At 48.8% G+C, this 18862-nt stretch overlaps 1 protein-coding gene across 1 annotated transcript; it reads right to left on the bottom strand.

Moving 5' to 3' along the window:
• Window positions 1-1104: 1104 nt before the first annotated feature.
• On the bottom strand, window positions 1105-18137 carry npdc1b (neural proliferation, differentiation and control, 1b). Its single transcript, XM_083912811.1, has 9 exons — window positions 18053-18137; window positions 10281-10439; window positions 9105-9194; window positions 8793-9011; window positions 5298-5364; window positions 4276-4357; window positions 4044-4123; window positions 3773-3872; window positions 1105-2522 (listed from the first exon to the last, which is right to left on the bottom strand). The coding sequence occupies exons 1-9, from the start codon at window positions 18120-18122 to the stop codon at window positions 2451-2453; spliced, it is 939 nt and encodes a 312-aa protein (XP_083768937.1). The 5' UTR covers window positions 18123-18137; the 3' UTR covers window positions 1105-2450.
• Window positions 18138-18862: the final 725 nt, after the last annotated feature.

The following is an 18862-nucleotide window of genomic DNA, read 5'->3' as shown; positions in this document are numbered from 1 at the left end:
CTTCCTGTCACTGGAGCAGAAGAATCCTCCTCGGCGGGAAACGTAAACTATGGTTTATGCGATGAGGCAACGTGACAACATACAGAAAGGCAGTTGTTCATTAACCGTCCTGATCTCTGAGCTCCGTCGTGTTTTACTCTCAGATCGGTTTGGTGACGTGCGACGGAGGATATCTGGAGAAGTTTGAGCGGCGACCGAACCAATCAGCGTTGGTTTAGAGGTGGATTTAAGTGAAACAGAAGAGACTGTTGAGTGTAAACAACATGGAGGCTTCCACGGATGAGATGAGCAGCTATGGAGCGAGCCGCTCACTAACTCTTTGTTCTCTGGATCCTTCTGTTGAATATGGACCGGGCTCCTGAAATTGGGCCTTTGATCCGTAAATTCACGTTAAACACAAAGGGAAAATCTCCTTTACCCACATGTTGTTTCCTTTCTGAGCTTTGCCTCCACGCTGTTAGCATGTCACACGCTTCAGTCATCTGATTGGTTTATTGGCCCGTGTGTTGGTGACAGACAGATGGTTTATCCAATCAGAAACCAGGATTTTCGCCCCTTCCCAAAAGATCTCCAAACCAGAGTTCCCAGGAGTCAGGTTAGTGGTTCGTACCCTCCTGTAGAGTATTTAGTCCAGGCAAGGAGCGCAGCATCAGTAAAAGCAGAGAATAAGGACAAACCAATCTAATCCGTCACACAGCTAACGGTGCACATACCATTATTGTAAAATGCAGCTGTTAGTTGTGTTCATTTGGACACAACATGCCACCATATTGGTATCAGGAGAGACAGAGTTAGATTGGTGGATTCCTTCTCCCGCACACTGGATCATGTATTATATGGTAGCAGGGATGCTCCTGAACTTTATGCTAAGTTGAGCTAATTGCCTCCTGTCTGGTGACGGTGGCACGTTCGTCCTCCATTTACCTTTATTTCCTGTCCCATAAAGTCTGTTTAATCCTGGAGAATGCCATGATATGACACTATCCCCATATTGGCAAATAAACTTCAACTTTGTCTATGTATCTTTGTTTTATGACATTTATCTAATTCATTTAGCTCGATTGGTCTCACTTGACGTTACCATGATGCGCCAGTTTTATAAACTTAAACTTTGTCTATGTATCTTTTGTGTAATTCCAGTGTTAGTGATGACCAATCAAGTCATTTAGCTCGATTGGTCACACTTGACGTTACCATGGCGATTCCATAGCTGGTCATGTTTTGCCCGGTGGCCCGTTCACCTCTCAGAAACATCCAGGAGCTTTGTGCGGCTACTCTCTGCTTTCCCCTGAGCTACAAAACCCTTACGTTTCAGTTCACTGCTATAACGTACGATAGCAAATCTAACGGGCGAATATGTTACGAAAACCTGGACGTCACTTCTTTACGGAGACGCTCCCCGTCCCGTCCACGCGTGTAGGAACCCTGCAAATACAGTCGACGATAAGGAAACGCAAAACAGTTCCGAGATTTAATAAACGGCGCTCGGGAACCTGGCGGCACGTGTACTGACACACCGAGTGAGAGGTAAGATCCTTTCCCGCCAACGCGCGGCTCTTTACACGTCACAAAAGCACGGGGACGAGCCACGTTAGCGAGGGGCCACATACGTATATACAGCCTGGGCTGGCTCTGTTTCAGAGTTCTAGGTAAAGACGTTTCAAATTCCTTTGAAATCATTCAGGTCTGTGTACACACACACACACGCACACACACACGTATATACTATATATACATACCGTATGTCATCAATCCATGCATAGAGGAACCAGACTGAGAACACAATGGCTACATAACATACTGATAAAGATCACGGCGTGTTCGTGACGTAATAAAACCACGTTTTTTAAAAAATGCTTAAAGGGATACTGGGCCGAATCTCAACCGGGTCCGGGTCATCGCAGTGTGTGTGGTATATGCAGAAGAACGGGGCCAGCGGGCGACGCCAAACGTGTCATTGAGGGCCCCGGGCAGCGTTCGTCTCCACACACTGTGACGACGCAGAGCCGGTTTAAAATCAGCAAAGTGTTACTTTAAATAAAACCAAAAGCCTGGAGTGAGGACTCAGTGAGTTAAGGAGTTCTCACCGATGGATAACAGCAGATCAGTGGCATCTCACACTTCTTGACAGTGACTGACTGTAATTTTGTGACCGAAGCTTGGAAAAAAGAGTAATGGCGTGAAAAAGAACAGAATGTGGCTGTGGATTCAGAGGCGTTGGTCCCAGGTTCAGTCCCGCTGTGACACTGCGATGTCCTTTAAACGTCCGTGTGCGCCTCACTCCTCGTCCTCTTCCTCCTCTGCGCGCCTCACACTCTCCCTCCTGTCCGTTACAAGGGTTGGACTCAGCACAGCGGTGTATACGGAGTGTGTGTACGTGTGTAAATTCAATGCTTTGCGCCCACACACGAACGCTGCGTTGGGAGTGTGCAGCGTCTCTGAGTCCGGCTTTACTTGTGGAACCGTTGAAAGTAAAGGGTGGAGTCGTCAAACAGTGGGTTCTTCACCTCCATTTCCCCCGTCTACAGATGGACACAGAAAGAGAGGGACAGATTCTGGGTGACACGGCTCATCATCAGGAAGGAAATGTGTTCACAGCTAGAGTCAGAGTTATTTACAGGCTGGGTTTGTACACAGGGACAATCCTACGTAGGAGATGGTGTCACTGTTTAACCCAAGTGGGCGCCAACGCACAGGAACTTTCACTTCCCTCTGTATCGTGCACCAAGCTCTTCATTCAGCAATTCAAGCTCTCACCCTCAAAACAGCCTAATTAAGCCTTTAATTATCCATCCATCTATCTATCTATCTATCTATCCATCTATCTATCTATCTATCCATCTATCTATGTCCTATGTCTGTGCGTCCGTCCCGTGCCCCGTGCTTTAGGGTCCTTGTCCCCCCCTCCAGGCCCGTTTGTACTCACACTACCTGGGCCTCGGAGAATGCTTCTTGCTGCCTATACGTCATCACGCCGTAACACGTCACACGCATTGATGCCGTCATGGCGATGCGTGGCTTTGTTTCCAGATCTTTCCGTAGACCTCAGAGTTTTTGTGCGTCTTGTCGACTGTTTTTGAATCTTTTCATCGACCAAATCTGCAGTAAACACTCCACCTCCGCATCACACCGTGAACCTTTCGCCGCCAATGGTTGCACTCACACTCGACAAAGGAACTAGACTTGAGCCGTGAAACGTGCTTGGGCACGGTACGGATGGACAGTGTGAGTGCGCCCTAACACACTTAATGCTATCTCACTTTCACGATGATCTCTTTTTCCACGAATCACACATCTAACACTTTCCACAGTTGCACATTTACCATTTATCCATGCAGCAGAGATCGGGCAGCATTAGCATTCATTGGGTTGTGTCGCCTCATGAATGAAAGTCTCTTTTTAGCTCCACCGACCAAAACATCCTGTTCTTAACGTCACTAACTCTGTCTGCTGTTTGCTGCTGGGTGCATCGGAGCATTTTCACCTGTGGCCTGTGACTGAAACTGAGCGGGAAAATAAAGAAATGGCTAAAAAAGGCTTAAAATAAAGACGCTAAAATGCTCCCAAGAGCTGAGGGGAACGGCCAAGTTGGTGATAACTTCACTTTGTTTTTTTCCTGATCATTGGAACCACTGGTAATACACAAATGATCGACCCGTGTAGCATTACATTTAACTGACATTGTGACTTCAAATGAACGATATTCAGTTAGTTTCCACATCTTTATCCCTGAATGATGATTAAAGGCTGAGACGGTGAGGAGTTTACTCACAGGTGCCAATCCAGGACACTCATACACGGTGAAATCTCCGTCCTCGTTCTCCTCATCCGTCGAAGCTCCTGAGTCAGGAACCTTGGGCTCGTCCCTGTGTCTGCAGAGGACACACACACACACACACACACACAGGGACTGTCATTAAAAATGCATAGGATAACAGACCGGACGAGGCAGAGAGGGCAGGGGAGGACGAGAGACAAGGGGCAGGAGGCGGATGCCCTCGCCCCGGAGAGATGAGTGTGTCTGGGCTCCAAGCGTGACTCACTTCTCCATGGAGAGCATCTGCTGCTTCTGGTGCTGGTAGTGGTACATCTGGGCACTGTGGGCCAGCTTCTTGTCCCCAGGCTGGAGCACACCGAGGGGCAGAGGGGGGAAAAAGAAACTCAGTCGCATTCATCCACATCCGGTCCAAATCTGCATGAGTGCTGCCATGTTTCCACACCGCTCCAAGTGCTCAGAGTGAGAGTCTGTCCTGTGACAAAATATGTTTTACTCACCAAATTGTCAAAGGCTTGGGCTCTCATCAGTCTGTATGCGGGGTACTCCACCTTCTGAGACAGATGCACACCTTTCTGCAGTCTGTGAAGAAAGTGTTTAAAACGTTTTAGTGCGTTTAGGGTGCACTCACACTGTCCTTCCACACAGGGCCAAAACAGGTTTTTAGGGTAAAGCCTAGTGCGTTTGACCAGTGTGAGTGCAACCGCTCCGCGCATAACTGCGGGCAGCTGGCCGTCCACGGCCCGTCTGAGAGAGGTGGGCTTTTGTAAAGCACGTTTGCACATGTACGAGCACGAGTGTGCGCACGTGTACGAGCACGAGGCCTACGGCGGTTCTGAGGTCATTTCCTGTGCGCCTGTTGGGACATAGAAAAAAGAAGGAGGGACCATGCGCGGCCATTTAAAACAATGGCGGTGAAAGGTTCACGTTGGTGTGATGCGGAGGTGGAGTGTTTACTGCAGATTTGGTCGATGAAAAGATTCAAAAACAGTCGACAAGACGCACAAAAACTCCGAGGTCCACGGAAAGATCTGGAAACAAAGCCACGCATCGCCATGACGTCATCAATGCGTGTGACGTGTTACGGCGTGATGACGTATAGGCAGCAAGAAGCATTCTCCGAGGCCCTGGTAGTGTGAGTACAAACGGGCCTGGAGGGGGGGACAAGGACCCTAAAGCACGGGGCACGGGACGGAGGAACAGTGGGAGTGCGCCCTCAGACTGTGGGTCAGACAAAACAAGCCGCCTGAAGACGCCTCTTTGGGATTTAAGAAATTATAACAGGCATTTTTTAGACATTTCAGAGAACAAGCAATTGATTTAATCGAGAACGTAATTGGCAGATTATCAGTAATGAAAATACTTTCAGTTACAGCCTAAACTCAAGTCGTCCATAGGTAATACAACACATGAACATCATAATACTGATCTAATCTAAATATGGTCAAATCCTAAAATGCGGGCGGTGACGTTTGGAGTCCCGGTCTCATGCAGAAGTGTAGAAACGTGTGTGTGATCTCACCTGACCCAACAGGCCCCCGCGATGATCAACGCCAGCGAGCCCGCCACGAGGAAGACGCTGCTCATGACTGAGAAGAAAAACAGACACACGGTGATGGGGAGAGCACGCCGCGTACGTCTGTGGCTGTCAAAGGAAGACATGATGTCTGACTGAGAGCTCTGGAAAGTGTGTGTGAAGCAGGACGAGGAGAGAAGAAGGGACAGAAGGGACAGAAGGGAGTTCAGTGACTCGTGCCCCTGCAGCCAATCAGGGAGCAGGGAGGGAGGCGGCACTGATCCACAGTAACACACTAGTCCTGTTCTGCACCAGCCCAGAGAAAATCTGAGGTCAGTCCCGAGATTTTGGGAACACAGCGCTCGCATTCTGTCGCACAAAGAGAACCTTTGACTGCCCGTTCACGTCGAGATAGATGGATTTTCCCTCACTGTTGTGTCTAAAAGTGGAAATGTCTCAGTTGATAAGCGGGAAATTAGATCCCCGTATGTCCCAAAGTCATTTCAATGTGTGCGTGATGGGAGTTTGGATGGCGTGTCCGTGTGACTGTGCGTTTGCGTGCATGTAGCATAAAGTCAAACCCGTAATAGGGTACATGAGGGAGTCCGAGCTTCAAGTGCCTGATGTAAAAATGGTAAAAGGAAAGAGTTTGATGAGAAACAGGATCAAAGGATTCTGGATGGTTCTCGATGTTTTTCCACCTCCAGTTAAAAAAAAGTGTAACATGAATTATCCAGGACCATGATCAGGACCAGGCTGGGACTGGACCAGGACCAGGACCAGGCTGGGACTGGACCAGGACCAGGACCAGGACCAGGACCAGGCTGGGACTGGACCAGGACCAGGACCAGGACCAGGACCAGGACCAGGACCAGGACCAGGCTGGGACTGGACCAGGATCAGGACCAGGACCAGGAACAGGCTGGGACTGGACCAGGACCAGGACCAGGACCAGGCCGGGGATGGACCAGGACCAGGACCAGGCTGGGACTGGACCAGGACCAGGACCAGGACCAGGCCGGGGATGGACCAGGACCAGGACCAGGACCAGGCTGGGACTGGACCAGGACCAGGACCAGGCCGGGGATGGACCAGGACCAGGACCAGGACCAGGCTGGGACTGGACCAGGACCAGGACCAGGACCAGGCTGGGACTGGACCAGGACAAGGACCAGGACCAGGATCAGGCTGGGACTGGACCAGGACCAGGACCAGGCTGGGACTGGACCAGAACCAGGACCAGGACCAGGACCAGGCTGGGACTGGACCAGGACAAGGACCAGGACCAGGCTGGGACTGGACCAGGACCAGGACCAGGACCAGGATCAGGCTGGGACTGGACCAGGACAAGGACCAGGACCAGGCTGGGACTGGACCAGGACCAGGACCAGGCTGGGACTGGACCAGGACAAGGACCAGGACCAGGACCAGGCTGGGACTGGACCAGGACCAGGACCAGGCCGGGGATGGACCAGGACCAGGCTGGGACTGGACCAGGACCAGGACCAGGACCAGGCCGGGGATGGACCAGGACCAGGACCAGGCTAGAACTGGACCAGGACCAGGACCTGGACCTGGACCAGGACCAGGACCAGGACCAGGACAAGGCTGGGACTGGACCAGGACCAGGACCAGGACCAGGCTGGGACTGGACCAGGACAAGGACCAGGACCAGGCTGGGACTGGACCAGGACCAGGACCAGGATCAGGCTGGGACTGGACCAGGACAAGGACCAGGACCAGGCTGGGACTGGACCAGGACCAGGACCAGGCTGGGACTGGACCAGGACAAGGACCAGGACCAGGACCAGGCTGGGACTGGACCAGGACCAGGACCAGGACCAGGCCGGGGATGGACCAGGACCAGGACCAGGCTGGGACTGGACCAGGACCAGGACCAGGACCAGGCCGGGGATGGACCAGGACCAGGACCAGGACCAGGCTGGGACTGGACCAGGACCAGGACCAGGACCAGGCCGGGGATGGACCAGGACCAGGACCAGGACCAGGCTGGGACTGGACCAGGACCAGGACCAGGACCAGGCTGGGACTGGACCAGGACAAGGACCAGGCCGGGGCTGGACCAGGACCAGGACCAGGACCAGGCTGGGACTGGACCAGGACAAGGACCAGGACCAGGATCAGGCTGGGACTGGACCAGGACCAGGACCAGGCTAGAACTGGACCAGGACCAGGCTAGAACTGGACCAGGACCTGGACCAGGCTGGGACTGAAAGTGCTGTGAGGATGAACGACGCCCTGGACACATGAGAACACTCTCAGGCTGGAACATGACTTGTTATTGTACTGACGGAGTATTTGACGGTGTGGTTTGTGTGTTGAGCTGCTGACTCCCTCTGTAACAACAACACCTGATGACTTCCTGTGTTCTTTGAAACATCTTGTGTTGTTTTGGGAGGTTTCTGATGAAAGTCAACTCTAAAGCTGAAATCCACCTTCTTCATCTCATGCTATCAGAACCTGAATAAAGCTGTGTTCATGATCTAATCTGTCCTGATGGGCCCACGGGCCTTTCAGGTGCGTTTTCATAAGAGTCCAATAACTGAAATGAGGCGGGTCCATCTCTCTTAAACGCCCTTAATTTGAAGGGCCGTTTTTCTCCCCTGAGAGACGCCCGGTTGCTGATTGGATGTAGCTCTCAGAGGGATGTGACGTGTGGTCGCACAGACGCCACGACAACACGGGGAAGTAGAGTCGACACTTTTATCCAGAGGTGAAGAAGAACGCGCATCTTTGCACGGGCTTGTTGAATGAGCGCTGCAGCGGCCGGGTTGGATTCTGACCTGTGGCTCTTTGCTGCATGCATACTCACTTAGTCGCACGCACTCACTCACACACACACTCACTCACTCACTCACTCACGCACTCACTCACTCACTCACTCACTCACGCACTCACGCACTCACTCACTCACGCACTCACGCACTCACGCACTCACTCACTCACTCACTCACTCACTCACTCACTCACTCACTCACTCACTCACTCACTCACTCACTCACTCACTCACTCACTCACGCACACACACAAACAGCCGGTCTGTCAACAAACCCTTTTAAAGCAACTCAAATTTTTAAGGTGGAGTGTTTTCCTTCATGTTACTTGTGCATGAGTTGACGTTGTGAATCATACGGTCCACCTTAAATCAAACTGCAACTTTTCTGTATTTCTCACTGATCAGCTGATCACCGACGATCCAAACCCGTTCAGAGTGATGCGTCACCTCCAGAGTCTCCTGTCCTCCTCTGGGGACTTTTAATTTAAATTTTCAGACATTTTGACAAAAGAAAAAACTTAAATGTTCTACGGCAAAATGTGTAAATCACGCTTTTTTTATGCGTCATCATTTCAGGCTGTAAAGCAAAAAAAGTGACTGTTTCAAAAGGGTACGGTGATTTTCTACAGACACTTTACTTTAAGATCAAAAAGAACAAGTACGAACAACGTGAGGTCGTCCATAACGGACAGAAATACACTTACTGATGAAGACGTAGTCGTTAGAGGGGTAGGGGAGGATGATGGGGTCGCTGAGCCGAGCGGCAGTGTGGTTGGTGGTGGTGGTGGTGGTGGTGGGTGGAGCGACGCTGGCGTAGCGGACGCTCTGGTTCGTGGGCTGCTCTGTAGTGGACGCTGTGCGGGCGGGGCCGGGCTCACCGCGCTGCGTGGATTTGGGCTCGGAGGAGTCTCTGGAGGGTGGATCTGAGGGAGGGAATCAGGTGTTTTGAGTCAGCGTGTCAGCGGGGAGGCAGAGGTTAATACGAACACGGCTCTGGTCGGGACCGATCCGGTTACCTGGCAACCGGGACTCCGTCCTCTGCTCGCTGATGACGGCGGAGAGGAAGTCGATCTCCTGGTCGAGCTCAGGATATTTGCTCGCCTTAGCTGGAGGAAGAGAAACACGGAGTCTGTCACTGCTTCTGACGAATCACTCATTTAAACAAAGGCCTCAGTCACACACTGAGGGGGGGGGGGGGGGGGCAACTTAGACTGAAACAACCAAGAAAACTTATTTAGTTTGTACTTATTTTATTTCAACATGCTGTTAAACTGCACGCTGTGTATTGTTGTGTATTGTATAAACCTGCGTTTAACCACGATGTCTGTTGCACTCTGTCACATTTAGTTATTGTGTGATTTATTTGACGTCGGTGTTACAGACTGTGATGTCATAGATCTGAATATAGTTTAAAGAAGGTCACATATGGGATCTCAAAGCCACTTACACACTCCTGAGTGCCTAAATGTTGGATACACTCTTTAATGGGACCCATGACACAAAAGTGCCCGGGGCCGAACGCTCTCATCAGAAGGGGAACAAAATGTGTCCCACAACCCACGCAGAAAACAACACTTTAAAGTGATAATCTGTAAGATATTCATCTATTTAATTGTCTTTTAAGTTCCTATCTATCAAAGAGTGAGTTAAAACAATGGTGATCGATCATGTGACCCACTGATGGAAGCACTTCTACTTATATTATAGTGCTCCAGTCTGCGTGTCTGTGGTGACATTCGCTCTCGAAACGCGTCACCCTTCACAAACAAGTCAATTACCGAACGCACCGGAGATCACATCTACTAAAGTTTAAGCTGCTACGTGGGTTCTGTTTGCACCGTAGTTCCACTTTAAGAGGAGAACATACAGGTGACAGACTGAAAGTAGTGAGGTGAATGGGTTTAATAAAGTTTACAGAAGCAACAGTTGGCTCTGACAGAACAGGCCTGCCGCACTCACACTGGTCAAAGGAACTAGACTTTAGCCGTGAAACGTGCTCGGGCACGGTACGGAGGCACAGTGGGAGTGCGCCCTAAGTCAACAGCGGCTTCCTTAGTTCATGTACGCATGTGACCAGGCTGGGACCGGTCCAACTGTCTGGTGTGGAGAGCCAGGTATCTAATTTTACGCTCTATGTTTTTTTTTAATGTGGCGTATAATGAACAATGCAGGGATTTTGTGCTACCACCCACCTTTCATGGCGTGAGGGGCGTGCCTCCTCTTAACCACACAGCGGCCGTGGGCGTTCTCCACCAGAGGGCGGAGGCAGGGGCCGCAGTGGGAGCTGCCGGGCTGGCAGAAGTCCCGTCCTGCCCGGGCGCAGTCCAGACTCCGAGGGCACGGATGAGATCCTGCGGAGAAAGCCAGAATCCAGGATTACTTTGCTGCACCTGTCGATACTTTATTCTCTACGTTCAGTCCAACAGTCCAAATTCTCAATGTTACATGTTTAATGTAAACGAAGCTTACAACTTCAGAAAACGGAATAAAATAGTTTTAAAAAGCATCGATCACTTCTGTACTTCTGTGCTCCGTTGCTCGGACCAAACCCGTCTTCGAGGTCAAACCTTGATTTTGACAGTTGCAGCCCAAACATTCACAGACAACCAGGTGTAAACACCAGCTCATGGGAGTGAACTGTGGGAACAGCTACGGGTAAACGTGTCCTCTCCTCTCCAATTTGGATGTCAGCGAATAACAGTAACGTTAACTTGATGTGCAGATGTTAGCGTGCAGTGATCTCCCTCTAATCCGCCTTGAGACCCCCGTCCCACTACAGTTATCATTGGAGATTCCATAACCACGCCATAACCTCGCTTTTTTTATTGCCATCACGCATTTCCCTGGGGCCACAGATGCTAACAGCTGTTAGCTCGACCCCACTCTCCCCGCCTGCAACCAATAAGAGTTGAGAAGACTGTAGGTGGCGGTAGCGTTAACAAGCCAGTTCTCATGTATTGGTTTGTGACATATTCTTATAGTTGGGAGTAAGAGTGCTCCTAAAGAGAACTCGTTCAGTCACCAAACTCATTGAGTGGGTTTACGTTGACAGGGCACCGAGAAATGTCTGCGTTCATCCCAGACTCTCTCCGCACGCACGCACGCACGCACCTTAAATGGCGCTACACTGTAACGTCCTCCACACAGGTGCCAGTCTGTCACTGTAGGACAGGAGATCAGTGGACCAAGATACAATCCCCTTCATTTCCAAATTCCACATCACTCCAGAGAGTAGGATGTTTTCGCTGCTGCTATTGTTTGTATTTTGGTTGCGTTATGTCACTTCGCTGCACAGATGGTGGTGATGGACAGATGGTTTATCTAAAGAGCAACTAGTGTTTTCGCCCCTTCCCAAAAGATCTCCAAACCAGAGTTCCCCGATGGAAATGCTGAGACACTGAGAACCAATCCATGTGGAGGAGTCAGGTTAGTGGTTCGTACCCTCCTGTAGAGTGTTTAGTCCAGGCAAGGAGAGCAGCTTCAGTAAAAGCAGAGAATAGGGACAAAGCAATCTAATCCGTCACACAGCTAACGACGCTGTGAGTACGTCGTACAAACGTTGATCTGATTGGTTGGTTTGGCCCGTATGTTGGTGATAGACAGATGGTTTATCCAATCAGAAACCAGGATTTTCACCCCTTTCTAAAAGATCTCAGAACCAGAGTTCCTGAGTCAATGAGAATCATCCATGTGGAGGAGTCAGGTGAGTGTTAAAGGTCGTTAGCTGGGTTTTCTCTCCATCGAACACCGACAACACTCTCCCTGAGAAGCATTGCTGCATGTGCCTTCCTACAGGGAGTCTCTACTGCGCTTGTTCTTTTGTGTGACAGCACATCTGTTTACTCCTCACAGTGTTTTCTTAGTTACCAGCAGACATCCAAGCCCAGCACCCGCGTGCAGAGAAGAATAAAGCAGGGCTACGCACGGGGAGAGTCATCCCACCCAGCGACCGGTATCACCTCCTTTAGCTGCTTTGTCAGTATCACTCTCGTCTCTGCTGCGTGAAACCTAGACACCGGTTGCCATGATGACTGCCATGGCAACAAAGGAGGTGTGACGTCATCAGGGGGTGAGTCACCGCACAGACGCACAAGTCAAGGATGGAGGGTTTGTTTCAGGCGTGTGTGTCAGGCAGAAAAAGGCAGAGGGGGGAAATGCAGTCATTTCAGACGGTCAATGATAAATGTGTGAACACTGGAAACAGGTAAAGTGCAGATTTCATGAAATCCTGCAGGGCTGCCGCTCTTCATGCCTGCTGCCATGACGACAGCTCATTTGCAGCTGTTTACCCTTTCTTTTTATACATTTTTCCCCCAAAAAGCACATTTTTACACAACGAAACGACCCTTTAAAGTTCTTTTTTACTACTTTGCGACGATAATGTGGGTGCGTGCGCTTACGTAACGGCCCCCTGCTGTACAGTGATTAATGCCCCGACGTGAAGCAGCTATCAAACTGCGCACCTCATCCATAAACACAATGGCCTGCCCACTGAGACCCCCGCAACAGAGGGTAATCTATGCAGAGCTGTACGAGTGGATGGTGGAGAGCGGCACACTGCCCCGTTCCTCTCAGCCACAGTATCGAACGCACAGATGCTGCGTGTGTGATGGAGACGCTGCACTCTCATGGTCTATTTCCACAAGCAAAAGGCAAAACCAGGGCTAAGACACATAAACAGATGCGGTCGAACATATTGGTGCTCTTGGACTTTACAAAATAATGCATCACTGGTTCTGCAAAAACGTTCTAAAATGGACACAATTAAAGGTACCATTTAGAGGTTATAAGAAATAACTGATTTGTAGTGATACTTAAAGTGAAACTAAAATAAAATCATATTTTAAAAAATCATCGTAAAATCATCCCAATTTTTCAATCAGCATTTTGTTTTAGAGTACCCACTTTTAACGGAGATCGCTAACAGCCGATTGCAGCTAACACTGATTAGCTCGGGGCAGCACGGTGAACGCATTAAAACAGCTTTTTAACCACTAATACTGAACAAGATAACAGCAAACCTCTGCAGTAGGGTTAGGGTTAACCTCTGCACTGCCGGAGCTGGGAGGAGGCACGTCCAGCTGGGAGGAGGCCTCGGGGAAGACCCAGGACCAGGTGGAGAGATTATATCACCACACTGGCCTGGGAACGCCTCGGGATAAAGCAGAGCGTGGTCTAAAGCAGGTGTAAACTATTAAACTGATCCAGCGGCCCTTTACTGGATCAGTTCGAGACACCGGGTCTAAAGAGATGAGAAAGAAAGGTTGGGGCCAGGCATGGTCAACAAAGACCGTCTCCAAAGAGCCTGGAGACCCTGGTTTGATGTTCCATCGGAATTGGAAAGATTCCTAAAACAGATCAGAGCTGATCTTCACGTTCAAGTCACAACAGTTGCACCGTCCGTCGCTGTGGCTGAAAGAAAACGGGCTCCAAGGACAGCTCCAAAAGAGAGAGATGTGGAAAAGCCAAACTGGACTTCGCCAAGATCCAATTGACAAGCGGGAAACATAGAGGACAAGCGGTGGTCTGGGGTTGCCTTGCTAACTACTAGGTGCCTTTTATCTGAGTGGTGAACGATGTGAAAGGAGCCAGTTGAGGTGGTTCAGGATCATCTGGTAAGGATGAACCCTGGGCGCCTCCCTAGGGAGGTGTTCCAGGCACGTCCAGCTGGGAGGAGGCCTCGGGGAAGACCCAGGACCAGGTGGAGAGATTAGATCTCCACACTGGCCTGGGAACGCCTCAGGATCCCCCAGTTAGAGCTGGTTAATGTGGCCCGGGAAAGGGAAGTTTGGGGTCCCCTGCTGGAGCTGCTGCCCCCGAGACCTGATCCAGGATAAGAGGCTGAAGATGAGATGAGTGAACGATGCACAGCCACTGTATCAGTAACTGGTGAATTTTCACACTTAAGTTGGTCCCGGTCTTGAGAAAGTGAACACATGGGACCAAATCTAGCACAATCACTGCCTTTAAAATAAAAACAAGTTAAGTCAAACACCTATGGGCGATGGTGCAGTGGTGTTTGATGCCCATGCAGCCTAAAGTAAACGTGGGAACATGAATTAACGGTCTGTTCTGTGTGAACCTGTTGCACTCGGCACACAGAAGAGACACTGAGTGTAAAAAGTCTCCTGTGAATTCTCTTTCACTGCGCTGCTTTGAATACTTCCCCATTCAAATGAGACTGACTCCAGAGCAGCTTTATCAAGGCTATTTGGAAAAAGGTTGTAAAGTGCATTTGAGCACTTAGGCTTTTTGTGCTTCTGTCGGCAGCGTCGATGTTCAGAGTCTCACGATGAGAGCACCATGTTCCCACTCTGCCATAGAGGCTTTCTTCTGAAGGCAGTTTGGTACCAGACACAGTAAATAAGATCTCATACGCAGTACATAGTGTCTCCTACGTACGAGGTGAACTTTGAGGCTTAATGAGTCTGTATGGAGGGAGAGAAAGCCGTGCTGAATGAAGTACGTAATGCACGATACAAAGGGACGTGAAAGTTCAGCAACAACAACATGTTTTATATATTTAACCTTTATTTAACCAGGTTTGTTCCGTTGGGATCCAAGATCTCTTTTGCAACGGAGACCTGGCCGAGAATGACGGCACAGGAAGTTTCAACACGAGGACACAAACAATTAGAATACAATAACAACTGAATTTAAAAGAAAATTAGTTAAAGAATTTACAGGATTCATTTAAACATGTGCACTCAAATAAAACATGTGCACTCCTGAAGCCTGGGTGTAACAGAGTCGATCTTGGACTCGAACACGTTCAGAGACACCAGACTTTGGAGTTTAAGCCCCGACTGTAAAATGCTCCGCGTACTCGGAGCAGAACATCTAAAAGCTCTCTTCCCCATTTCTGTTCTCACCTTAGGAACAGCGAGATGCTAAAAGTCCTGAGAGCGGAGACTGTCGGTCCTGTTAGTTAAGATACATAAGATGAGATCATCTCAAGAGTAGCCTGTAAATCAGCGCGTACCAATGACCGAGCATGCGCACACATAACGACGGCCAACATGTTTTACCTTATAAGTGAACTACAAATGTCTGTGAAGAGACTGCGTGTCCCAAACTTCATATTCACGCTGATGGATGACGTGACCATGAAGCCTGCAAGCAGTGAAAACCTACCTTAAGTGTATATGATGCTCCTGGATGCATGAGATGCCATATGTAAAATAACTGTAACAACAAATAGCAGGTTGAGTCCACACCTGGACGTTACTCACACATCACAGCTGATGCGTGTGGACATGGCTGCTGTTGTTTTCAGGGGATTTAATAAGATAAACATGAGATCTACAGTAGCAGTCGAAAGTTTGGTAGTTTGGTAGTAAGTCTCCCAGCTGGTCCGTTTGGCTTTCACACCTTTGCATCTGATCTGGTCCCCAGAGAGTAGCTGCACCTCTGCTCGATGAAGGTTTGGGACAAAAAAGCCCTTCACTCGATAGTTACATGTGTCTTTTACAAACCCTGTACACACACACACACACACACACACACACACACACACACACACACACACACACACACACACACACACACACACACACACACACACAGAGCGCTTTACCACACAGCTCATCATTCAGCTCATCCCCTTACTTGAAGCAGCAGTGTTTCATTAGCTGGACCTCAAACACACGTCCATGTTCCCGGCTATCAGCCAAAAGAAGAACTAACACCATCGTATTAGTTTAACGTTGATTCATTTCAACTTTAAATTTGTCTCTATAAAAATCCATTCATTAATGTTGTTGCCTGTTGTTTGTTTCATTTTAAAAGTATCGCTATCTGCAGCGTTAAGGCCCCAGCACTGTTTTAAAGGTGGTCCAGGTCCTGAACCACCTCAACTGGCTCCTTACAACGCAAAGGAGCAGCGGCTCTACTCCGAGTTCCTCACGGATGCTATAAAAACGATCCCTATTCCAACAACAAGACAACAAAAGCAGTGGTTGATGTATTTCTGTGTCACAGTGTCCTGACGTTACAGCGGTGCTGCGCTCAGACTGTATATGATCTCACAGACGTGTGTACGTGTGATCGCAGAGGTCACGGTCACCCGGGTCAGTGACGGCGGCTCTGCAGCTCCGACATGTGGAATGTGTTTGTGAGGGAGACCAGACCCCAGCCGACACCTCAGCTGTGATAACTGAGGGCGCACTCCCACTGTGCCTCCGTCCCGCGCCCCGTGCTTTAGGGTCCTTGTCCCCCCCTCCAGGCCCGTTTGTACTCACACTACCTGGGCCTCGGAGAATGCTTCTTGCTGCCTATACGTCATCACGCGGTCCTAGGCGCGGCACGGTTGCACTCGCACTGGTCAAAGGAACTAGACTTTAGCCGTGAAGCGTCCTCAGGCACGGTACGGATGGACAGTGTGAGTGCGCCCTGAGGCTCTGACACCACAGCACACCCGCGCACTGACACGGCACTGAATCACCCGTTTACCAGCGAGACGCAACACACACACGACACCAGGAGCCATCGCTCTATGACTGGTCATGACCGCACTGAGACACAGGCCCCACAACGTTAAATCAAATCACCAGGATGTACTGTGCTGTACACTCAGCGGCCACTTTATTAGTGTGGTCTAGTGTGGTAGGGACCATGCACGGACATTTATAACAATGGCGGTGAAAGGTTCACGTTGGTGTGATGCGGAGGTGGAGTGTTTACTGCAGATTTGGTCGATGAAAAGATTCAAAAACAGTCGACAAGACGCACAAAAACTCCGAGGTCTACGGAAAGATCTGGAAACAAAGCCACGCATCGCCATGACGTCATCAATGCGTGTGACGTGTTACGGCGTGATGACGTATAGGCAGCAAGAAGCATTCTCCGAGGCCCAGGTAGTGTGAGTACAAACGGGCCTGGAGGGGGGGACAAGGACCCTAAAGCACGGGGCACGGGACGGAGGCACAGTGGGAGGGCGCCCTAATAATAAATTGCCTCAGTTCAAGTCCTTCTCAGTGTGAACAGTATTACAGAGCGATGCGAGCTTAGAACAGAGGCCAAAGTCTTATTATGAAATACATTTTCATATTATTCATTACATTTCAAAACATTGAACACCAACACAGAAGACTTGAATTAAGACATGTAAAAATAGAAACACAAATACATTTAAAAGTGACTAAAAATATATATAAACATGAATAATCCGCGACCCGACCCCGGATAAGCGGATGAAGATGAGATGAGATGGATAAACTGACTAAAAACATATATAAACATAAATAAATACATTTAAAACTGACTAAAAATAAATAAACATCAATAAATACATTTAAAACTGACAAAAATATATATAAACATAAATAAAACAGACTAAAAATATATATAAACATAAATAAACTGACTAAAAACATATATAAACATAAATAAACAGACTAAAAACATATATAAACATAAATAAACTGACTAAAAAATATATATAAACATAAATAAATACATTTAAAACTGACTAAAAATATATATAAACATGAATAAAACAGACTTAAAATATATATAAACATAAATATAAATTACTAAAATATATAAATAAACATGAATAAACTGACTAAAATATATATAAACATGAATAAAATGCAAAGTGTCAAAGGAAAACAAACAAATACAATAAATAATACAAAAGTAAATAAAAAAAAGAAGAAAATTAAAACAGAAATATCCATTTATGTCAGATTTTATTAATTAATGAATGTCTAAGTTTATTATTAATATTATTTTTGTTCTTTTAATCACATATCCGTTTATTTATCATGTTATTTATTTATGTATTTATAATGTAAGCAGGTTCACTCCTCCATAACAACTCACATATATTAAATACACTCATGCAGCGCACGGACACTTCACTTATTTATTAATAAATGAATAATTTAATATAATATTATTATAATAAATAAAGGGATTAAACGGTGATGAGGACCGGCCCCGAGGCAGCAGCGGGTCTTACCTGTCAGGCAGGTGCTCAGCGCCAGCAGGGCCGCAAACACCGCAGCCTGGTCGAGCAGCGGGGCCCGCATCCTGGGCACGGTTCCGACGGCCGCCGGGGGACACGGAGACCTGCCGGGGGAGGAGCAGCGGGAGGCGGCGGCGGTGAAGGAGGAGGCGGGAGGAGGGGACTCGGTGCTTCTCATTCCCCCATCCTCCGGTGCTGAGGGAGGCGAGGACTCGGGTAAAAACAACCACAAAAACACGGCGACAAAAGCGGTGCGGACGCGGCGTGGGCAGCGGCGGTCACCCGGGGCCTGGAGCGGGTGCGTAGCGGGGTGCGTGTGCTCTCATCCGCGGGGTGTGTGTGCTCTCCTCCGCGGGGTGTGTGTGCTCTCCTCCGCGGGGTGTGTGTGTGCTCTCCTCCGCGGACCTGCAACATGGATGCACGCCGCTGACTCTCCGCGGGCACAGCTGTCTGTGACGGAGGCACGTCGGCGTGACGTCATCACGTTGCCCTCTACTCCTCTGTGCAGCCTTCAGGTGCTGCTTACATGTGTGTTTTCTGTCTTCACACACTTGTGTCTCTGTCAAACATGATGACACACTGCTCTGGTTGTTTGCATTTGGTCAAATTACAAATAAAGAATATAGAAAATATATAAAATAAAAAATAAATTTAAAAAAGCCTTCAGGAGCTGTTATTCCCTCACTATTATGAATAATAATAAATGTAATCACACCACAGTTAAGTTACATGACTTTTATTTTAAAAAGATGTATAACAGTAAAGCCCGCGTCTTCATTTAACTCCTCTACATGTATCTATTTA

Source organism: Echiichthys vipera, assembly GCF_963691815.1.
Source record: "Echiichthys vipera genome assembly, chromosome: 4".
In the NCBI taxonomy this organism is placed as follows: Eukaryota; Metazoa; Chordata; class Actinopteri; order Perciformes; family Trachinidae; genus Echiichthys; species Echiichthys vipera.
The sequence above is the reverse complement of the archived record's forward strand: the minus strand, read 5'-3'. Positions and strand labels throughout refer to the sequence as shown.